The 9,765-nt window shown below is 54.7% G+C and overlaps 1 protein-coding gene across 1 annotated transcript; it reads right to left on the bottom strand.

The window, feature by feature from the left end:
- Window positions 1–8,268, bottom strand: USH1G (USH1 protein network component sans). The gene is made up of 2 exons (XM_010211799.2): window positions 8,032–8,268; window positions 1–1,246 (listed from the first exon to the last, which is right to left on the bottom strand). Exons 1-2 carry the CDS (start codon window positions 8,193–8,195, stop codon window positions 1–3), a joined length of 1,410 nt encoding a protein of 469 aa, XP_010210101.1. The 5' UTR covers window positions 8,196–8,268.
- Window positions 8,269–9,765: the final 1,497 nt, after the last annotated feature.

Below are 9,765 nucleotides of genomic sequence, written 5' to 3'. Positions count from 1 at the left end.
TTACAGTTCTGTGTCCACGATGATGTCTGGCCTCTCCAAAGTCTGCCGTCTCCGCTGGATGGCATCCACAATCTTTTTCCTGGGGCCCAGTGGGATATTGATGCTTTTCAGATCGTTATCTGAACACAGCATGAGGGCCTCCAAGTCAATCTTTTCCTTCTTCAAGATGGAGATGAACTCAAACATGTGCAGGGAAGCCAGGAAAGTCTCCAAGGGGCTGGTGTCTGGTTCATCATCGTCATCTAAGCCCAGCTCCACCTCGTCCCAGGGTAGCTCCTCTGCGTTCCTCTCCTGCAGGCTGTTGGCACTGCCAATGCTGTCGTTGAGACTTGGCGAGCGCTGCAGGCGGCTCCGCAGTTTGACACCTACCCCGTCGGCGTTGCTTTCTCCCGGCGCGCCAGCATCCTCCCGGCCAATCCCGAAGAGCCCGCTGCTCACGTAGTTGCGCCGGAACACCATAGTGCCCAGCCCGGGGCGGTTGAACAAGGAATCATGGCCAGAGTCGGTGCTGACCTCTGAGTGGGCTGAGTCCATATGCAAACCTGGATCGCTTATGGCACGGGAGACGGTATCTTCATCCGTGAGGAACATGTCTCTGATGTTACGCCGAGTCCACTCCTTGGGGCTGGCGTATGTGCCTTGTTTCACAAACATGACATCGTTCCCTAGCTGCAGGCCAGACAGAGACCGCACACTCTTCCTCCCATCCTCATATATTTTGAATGTCCCATCCACTTGCTTCTTCTTCTCTAGCTTCTTCTGTATTTTTGTCTTTCCCTTGGCTGTACCATGGATGGTGGCTTGGGAGTATGGCAGGGAAGTCACCATAGACATGTGTTGGAACTTCTTACTTAAAGTGCTACTCGAATAGCTAGAGAAGCTCATGGTGTCTGAGCTATCTGACATCTCCTTTTTGTACCGTTTCTCCATCCTCTCGTGGTGCTTCTTTTGCAGCTTCACACAGTCCTTAATCCTCCGCTCGGCATCGCGGAAGGCCTTGTCCTTCAGCTTGCTCACCAGCTTGGGGTTGAGGCTGCTCTGCTTGGCAGCGATGGAGTCCAGGTAGCGCACGCACTCCATGTGGCCCTTCATGGCTGCCATGTCCAGCGGCGTGTGGTAGTCGTTGTCCAGGCACCAGATGTTGGCCCCAAAAGAGATGAGGAAGGAAAGGCAGTTCAGGTGACCATTGGCTGCTGCCAGGTGGAGAGGGGTGTTCCCCCAGATGTCACATTTGTCTGGATCCCCTCTAGACAAGGAAAAGAGCTGGTTAGCGCACAGGCCTGCCCGGCAGACTCTACTGAGATATTTCCTAGAGAACAAGCTATTGAAGTTGTGCAGTGGCAAATCAATAGCACCAGCTCCATGAATCATCCCCTCCTCAAAATACAAACCCACATGCCTCCAGCCCCCACAACTTCACTTTTAAACCTTCTGGAGACTCGTACCAATGACATGGAATCATGTTCCTGATATGGAAGCCTGCGGCAATTCCCATAACTGAACTTAGCTCTCAAGGGACATGTTCCTGCATCCAAACAATCTTTGGAGAGAGACAGGCTGGATTCTAACTAGACCAAAATTGAGATGTGGGGCAGATTCCAGCTTAGGTTTTTAACTTACAAAATTAAAAAAATAAAATTCTGTTAAATCTTATGCAGATTCCAGCTTCAAATCTTGGCTTCATTCTCATTCCGTGCAGAGATATCCTAAAATATCCCTGCATACACCCTGTCCTTGGGGAGGGTCCCACCATGGTGTAATATCATCAAGAAATGGGCCATCTTAGGCACTGGTTCTGAAAACTGCCAGCTGCTGCTTGCTCTAACTCAACGTGAACTAAATCCTCCCCTCCTCTCTCATTCATATGAAAACTCAAGACAGAAGAGGACATTATGTCAATAGAAAATAAGAACAGAGTTGTTAAGAAGACACAATTTAAACAGAAAGCAAGAACAGAGTTGTTGGCATGGGCCTAGGGGCTGGCTTTTTGTGGGGGTTTTTGCTGTCCCACGCTGGGTTTCGATTGCATGCCTCGAAGTGAGTTGGTGTTAGCACATCCTGAGAATCTAGTTTCAGAGAAAGTGCAGATTAGGTTTCTGCACTCCTCAAGGGCTGGACACCCGACTAATGCAATTAGCAGCTCTTCTCACTTCGTGTCAGCCCCTATCCCCGCAAGCTGTCGATGGGGCACAGCCGCTTGCCCACGTCTCCCATCTCTTGCGATGTGCTGGGCCCACGGAGCGGGATAGACGTGAACCCGGCACTCGAGGCAGCTCCGCGCTCCTGGCATTCCTCTGTATTTATGATGTGCTGAAACAAGAGCTCGTTCACACCCGTGCTGGCACCAGGCTCTCGCTGGAGCACGTGTGCTAGCGATACGCAGCCAGCAGCAGTACCTGTCAACAAGGCTCCCGCCGCCGCGCCGCGGCCGAGGCCGAGCCTGGCCTGGAGGCCGTGCAGCTCCACCGCTCCCAAGAGCGCCCGGCCGCACTGCAGCTCGGCACAACCCCTGCCCGTTGACCTGCCGCCCTTCCCAGGGAGCTCCAAGGCCTGTCCCTCAGCCATGAGGACTCCAAATCCAGACGCTTGCCTGGAAGGCAGCGTTTGTAAGAGGGTTCAGCCAGCCCAGGCATGAGGATGCTCACTCGAGGTCTTCAAAAGAGAGAGCAAACGCTGGGAGAACCAGTGGTCTGGATGGGGAATGGGCTGGGATGAGCAGAGCACAGAGAGCCAAGATTGCTAGAGACAGGACTTCTCCCCCTGCCAGCTTTGCTGCTTTACACCCTCACTGCTGGCATTCATAGAGCCAGCAACGTCCCCTTCCAGCACACAAGTCCTCACAAGCTCAGGGCACACGCCGGGCTCCCCAACATCCTGCTCTGAACATTTGTGCTCAGCTAACAGTTGAGTTTGAGCAGAGCTATGCAGGCTCTTTAAGAACTAGCTTCCAGTTTTCAGGCTTTGCCAAAAGATTGTAGCTATCTGATATGGAAGAGGAATGATTCTGGAAAGGGCATAAGGAATAAAGCTGGCATTCTGAAGTTAACTGGAAATTATTTGCATTTGGAGCATGAGTTTCCCATCAGGACCCATTAACAGCCACTGTGAGGTGCATTCAGCATTTCCCTTACTGGGAGCACCAATAGCCACTCTCTATCAGGCACCTATTTTCACAACATTTGTAGAAATTTAGTATTTCTACAATCTTGAGTCTTGCAAATTCAGCAAGAGCCGGTTAGAAGGTTTAAAAAATGTGCAAGCAAACTAAGCCTTGAAAAAAAAAAAGGAAGAATCACAAAGCCCTGCAGAACTTCTGTATTTAGAGCCTTCAGCATCTCTCATTGAAGCCAAGAAAGGCTTCAAAGAAGAGGCCTTGGGAGAGCAGGGGAGGCCACAGGAACGAAGGAGCTGTAAAGCAGCTGAAGCAGAGGAGGGGACCTGCCACTACTGTGGCAAAGACAAGTTACCAGAGGAGGTAACTCCCTCTCCACCCCCTACCCTCACAGTGACATGTCCAGGCTGGGAAATTCATGGGGAACATAAATATTTGATGAATTGCAAGAGAGGAGTAAATTATTGATGGAGCCGGATTAAAGAGCCAGTGAAACTAGAACTGTTGGGGCTGGCGGTGGGACTCAGCGCATGAACGGTCATTTGTTTACGTGTACTTTGAATGGCGACATGTGTGTCAGCTCGGACATGTATGGGCAGATGTGCCAGGCCACTGTGAGGGACCCAACTCCTGTACAGACTTCTTATTTGGGCTGTGATTTAGCAATGGCCACACTGGAAATAGCCTTGGTTCCCAAAACAACCACTTATCTCGCTAGGTGCTTTATCCACATCCTGCATCTCAGAGCTTGTTCTCATGTCCGTCTGGTTTGGGTGGTAAAGGGCAAAGCCAGAAGGATTTGGGTAGATTTGTGCGTAAAGATCTCCTTTCCTCATGCTTTCTATTGCCTTGAGGGAAAGAGCATCAAAACTGGCTTTCCCTGGATATTTCCACTGTCTAGAAATCAAGAGATTATAACAAAATTAGATCTCTGGGTCCTTTTGCCCCATAGAAGTCTGACAGATGCACTAAAAATGCATCAAAAGGAAAGAACAACAGTGACTTGCAAAGCAGCTGCATTTGATCTGTTGCTGATAATAAACATGAGGGCCCCCTCCGGCAGGTCTCTGACCAAGCAAAACTTCACCTTGAGGGCACCGCACACCGGGAGATGCTGACTGCAGGGTCCACTAAGTGGGAACGTATTTTAATAACAAGTGTGAAGCTCAGCACTTCTCAGCTTCAAAGCATCTTCAAGTGCTGAGTCAACACCTGTAATAATTATTATTAAAAACACTGTTAATTGAGCCCCTTGGGTGGACATGCGCATCTCCTGAGTCACTGCGTTCTCGCTGTGACGCGCACCCGCACTCCCTTCCTGCCGGTTTTTCCCCCCACTTCTCCCATGGGATCTCAATTAGCCTGGGAATCCACTGACACTCACACACGTCCTTCCCTGGCTGCGTGTGTGAAGTTCCTCTGATAGCAATGGACTGGCTCACCCCCTGGCAGCCGCGTTCGTGATGGGAAGGACCAGCCCCTCAAACCGTGAGCTGGCCGGGTGCGGGTGACTCTGGCTCCTGCGAAACACTCGCCATGGTCGGGATTATCGGAAAAATTCTGGCCTTGAGAGAAACAACTGATTTCAGCAGAGCCAGTTAGGGCAACGACTTAGGCCTAGAGATGAGTAGAGAAAGATGAGTTGGGGATGCAGGATAGTGTTTTGGGTCTTATATCCCAAGTTTTTGTCCAGGATAGGTCTAGTGGTATGTCAAGCATTAAGCTCTTCTCCAGCATGTTCAGGTACCCTCAAAACTATCACCCGATGCTGCAAGGAGGTTCGTCTCAAGGCTTCCCCCCTTGCTGTATTTCAGCAAGAAGCTAGATGAGCAGCTCTTGTGGGAGCCGGTGTTACTAATGATTATTAATGCTATTTGTATGGCAGTAGCGCCTAGGGGCACGTCTACCGGCCGGGGACGTCACCACTGCCAGGTCTCATGCTGGGCGAAGCAGCCAGCTCAGGGCCCGGAAGCAGCCAGGCCACGACCGCGCTCCACCCGGCTGCTTCACCTCCGCACCGGGTCGTCGCCCCGGGGAGCTTCCCACCAACACCGGCATGCGGCGGCTCCCGGGTGGCCACCGGCCAGCGAGGAGGTCCCTCACCTTCATAACCTTCCCTCCAGCAGCCGGGACATGCCAAGAGGCAGCTCTTCTCCTCCAGCCCCTTGCTTCAGTGGGTGCCTCACATCCCGCTGCCGTTGAAACTCAAAGCTCTTCCCGACAGGAGGCCCCTGTTTTGCAGTATGGGAAACAGGCGCATGGGAACGCCAGGTGACAAAGCTGATGGTGGCCCTGTCTAGCAGGAAGATGCATCGCACCCCGTCCTGCGGTCCCTGCAAGAAAAAGTCCTGGCTTTTCCCAGGCAAAGCCCTTGGTGCTGACGGGAGCTGGGCTGATGCCTGTCGTAACCAGCCGTGCTAAAGAATTATGGCCTCTGAGAAGCTGCAGTACCAAATGCCAATTAGCCTGTCTTTTCCCAGCCGTCACGTTAATTGAGTTTGTGTCCCTCCCTGAAGCCCAGCCAGAAGGAAGAAAAAGGCTTTTTTTGTTGCTAGCAAGAAGGACAAGCCACTGCTGACCGCTGCATCCTGTCCCCTCGCTCTGTCCCCTTCTGAAGGTGGCATCGAGACACAGGCGAATCAGAGGCCACTACGAAGCCTCCCCTGCTCTGACACGGCCGTAGCGACGAGTCTGCTTCATGACCTGTCCCGCACAGGCTGAAGGGATGAGCTTTCCTCTCACGTCCTCACTCCAGCAGCACCCTCATACCTTATTTTGCCTTCACCATTTCAGTCCTGTGATACAAGGTGCCAAACGTGAGGACGTGTCCTGAGACCCCTTCGCTCAGGACAGCAGAGCTTAGCTAACCCTAAACACCCACCGGCCAGGCCTGCGATGAGGTATGGAAACGAGCAGCAGAGATTTTGTGCCCCTTGATGTCCTCTCCTGGTGTCCCTCACCCAGGGCCTCTCCTGGCTGCCTCCCTCACCGTGCCGGGCTGTTTCGTAACAGCCTGGCCCCAGCTCCCGCTTGACGGAGCACCGAGACCAAGGGAACGCGCTCCGAGCTTGTCCGGGCCCTGGGCCTTCACAAGGGGGTTTCAAAAGCCCCTCTGCCCCGGGAGCTCCGGTCACCGCTGCCCTGGGGCTGCCCATGCGCGGTCACCCACGCTCCTGCCTCGAGGAGACATCTCATTTTCGCCGAAGGAGGAATATTGTGACAGCCAGGAGCACAGATGACTATGCTGACATTTTGGCACAGTGATGAGTCCCAGAAGGGAAAATTCAAGGGTCTTTCTGGAGCAGGGGCCTGGGCAACTTGGCTTCTCCAACTCCAGCAGCTCCTAACCCTGTTTTGGAAGCTTTTTGGGCCAAAATTAACTCCCAGGAGCACAGAGCCCTGCACCAACCACCCCGGAGGCCTGAGGAGGCTTCTCTGATCTCTGCCCAGTTGTGGGCGAGGATGTGACAAGCAGAGACGAATGCTCTGATGCAAATCCACGCTGCAGCCCCCGGGCCTGTGCTCTGGCCACCATCCATCACTTAAAGGGCACCCGGCTTCTGCCAGGCTATTTTCCCTGTCACTAGCAAATATATACGAGGCTGTTAATTAAACAGCAGCTGCGATGCACCCGGATATGTCTGCTAGGAACTTTTTATAATGAATTTATAAAAGGGGTTCCTGTGCAGAAAAGCAGCCCTTGGGCTTTCTGGCAAGGGGACAGAGAGCCTTTGGATTCCAAAAAAAACTTGCCTTCCCGAACATGTTCCTGTTGCACCAGCCATCCATGGACTTCTCAAAAGGCCCACAGACACACAGGTGACCAGGCATGAGAGCTGCCATCCCAGCCCGGCAGCTGCACGCAGGGAAATCTCCACTTCGGAGCCCCAGCCTGAAGTTGAGCAGCAAAGCCCTTTCAGGGAGGCGGGATGCATATCCAAGCTTCCAAACCCAGCACTATGCCTTGATATTTGGGGGAAAAAAAGAAAAAAGGAAAACCTGTGCCATCACCGAGCTCTCAGCACAGGGCTGAAGCCTCCCCTTTAGATAAGGTGTTTGGAGAAGGTACCTGGAGCGGGAAGGAAGGCCTGGAACGTGCTGCGACCTGGGAAGGGCACATCTGGCCTTAGCACAGCCCTCCCCACGAGGTTTCCACCACCACCAAAATCTAAAGCCTTCCGCTCTGACAAGCCCTCTCAGTCCCACTCCCTTCTCCCCATCACATCCGTGCTTATGGCCCCAGAGATCTACACAGTCGAGACTTCTTCCAACCCAAGCGAGGGACCAGGAGACCTGTTAGCAACAACCAGCCCAGCGGGGATCTGGGCTTAACCAAACCATCTCGCAGGAGGCACAGAATCCTGAATTTCCTTCAGGTGCACAACAGGTTACCCTTGGGTCACATATTCCGCTCTCAGTTTAGGTTAAACGGACGAGCATCATCGCCTGCCAGCTGGCACAGCCCCCATCTCTCCTGCCTGGAAACATTCCGTGCAATAGAAGGAGCACTTACTCTCTCCATCCCCTAACTTAAAAGGACATTTTTAGGGTCTGGCAGTGACCTGCCGTGCTCCCTTTTGGACCTGTCTAGCTCCAGGACCTGGCTCAACACCGCAAAGCACTTGCAGAGGGTGCAGTCCTGCCTGCAAGCTCGGGCAGGGCACGGGGCTGACCCACAATGTGGTTACAGGATCCACAGAGCTGCGATAACCCTCAGTGATCCACATGCACCAGGAGCGTTGGATCGGTCTCCAAGCAAGAGAAGAGAAAACAAGAGAGGAGAGGGCAGGAGAGGGGCCGTGAGGGACAGAAGCTCCTGGGGCTCCCGCACCCACATTGACCTGCGAGCAGGGAAGGGGAGAGATGGGGTCCCCGCTACTCTATCCCACGGGGAAGCCCCGCGCGGGGCCAGTGCTCACCCTCGGCTCACGATGAGGCGCAGGGCGTCCAGGTTGCCATGGTAGGCGGCCCAGAGCGTGGGGGTCATGCCATCCTCGTCCGGCGAGTTCAGGTCCTTCTTGGTGGCTTCCTTCAGCAGGTCCAGGTAGCCATCCCGGGCTGCTCGGTGGTACTGGTCGTTCATGGTGCGAAGCCGTCCTCGGGCGAGTGCATGGGGAAGCGGGCGCCCAAGGGGGCTCAGAGGACGGGCATGGACGTGGGGAAGGGGGAGCTGCCGGCAGGCCCGAGCTCGCCTCGCCGCAGCGCCCGCGGTGCCAGGACACCTGAGAAGCGCTGCCCGGGAGGCAGGGACTCCTCGGAGCCCAGCCAGCGGAGCGCTCCGACGCTCCCCCCGGCTCCCGGGCGTCCTCCGGCGCCGCCGCTCCTCACAATGAGCCCTTCACGCGCCAGCTCCGCAGCGCATGGAACGCTCCAATTAAGCAGCCTCGCTGCTCCGGGCTGGCAGCGTCTCAGCCCAGCGCGGGGGACGCAGCACCCGGCGGCGTTAGCTCGTCAGGGCCAAAAACGTCCCCTAAACGGAGCACGTCTCGTGGGCCAAGGCTTTCCGACAACATCCCCAGGCACCCTCTGCGGGAGCTACCCCGTAGGAGCGGTGATCAGCCCCCCAGAGCTAAAGCTGGTGCAGGAGGGAGCGTGGGCTGCTGGAGCACTCGCTGCGCCGTCAGAGAGGCCTTTGGTGGCTGTCTCTAGTGTCAGAGCAGCTCAGAGGGGGCTCTTTGTCCCGTTTTTCCTGGGAAAAAAAATGCACTGTGTAGATATCCCTAGATTACTAAACAGCAGGAAACCCTGCGGCCTCCCCTGTCCTTGCGCTCTCCTCCTGTGCTCGCTGGGCTCTGCTCTGCAGAGAATCACAACAAACTGTGAGACATGAAACTGCGACAACCCAGGGCACCCAGACAGGCTGAAATCGCCTCTTGTCCCGCTGCAGATGCTTGTCCAGTGTTTTAGGATGTCTCCAGTGATGTGTCACAGCGCCTGGTGTCCGCTTTCTTTTACACTAGCACAACATTTCTGGTAGTGATGTCTGCTGCCAGCCCCTCAGGGACTGCTAGGGGGACTGGATGCTCCCAGGGCTGGATCTCATGAGATTCCCGGGCCTGGGGCACCCTCTGCCGTCGGGAGATGCCAAGTCGGGACATTGACCGCAGCACACGACTGTCAGTGCACATTGCACCGAACAGTGAACCGCAACCCCCGGCACACGGTGTCACGGAGGAGGAATTTCCTGTTCCTCACCGCGCACGGTCTCCATCATGCCCCGCAGGACCTGCGTGCTTTACCTCTGCGGAAGGGATCGCCAGGGCTGCCCTCTGCCTTTTCCACCAAGGCCCCGCGACAGCGGATGGATTGCCCTTGGAGAGGAAAAGGAGAGGCTGAGCATCTGCTGGGGTTTAAAAAGGAGGAAAGAGAGGGTGAGGGAAAAGGGGAAAGACTGCAAAAGAGCAGCAGAGAAAAGCTGAAAGGGGATGGGATGAAAAGGAAGGAGAGAGAGGCAAAAAGAGAGGGAAGAAAGACAGAAAAACACTTTACATTTCAAGCAAGGAAATGCTCCAAGACAGCAGAACGGTGGCCCAAAAGCAGTGCCAGGTGCATCTATACAAGATGCCACCAATAGCCCCAGGGTGACCAGCACTGAGTCACTCTCCCAGCTCTCTGGGGACACACATACGCACGGCAGGAGGGTCCGTGCCCTG

The sequence above is a fragment of the Tinamus guttatus genome, unplaced genomic scaffold, assembly GCF_059628265.1.
Source record: "Tinamus guttatus ecotype Peru unplaced genomic scaffold, ASM5962826v1 Tinamus_guttatus_pri_ptg000649l, whole genome shotgun sequence".
In the NCBI taxonomy this organism is placed as follows: domain Eukaryota; kingdom Metazoa; phylum Chordata; class Aves; order Tinamiformes; family Tinamidae; genus Tinamus; species Tinamus guttatus.
Note: the sequence above shows the minus strand (reverse complement) of the source record. Positions and strands in the feature narration are given on the sequence as shown.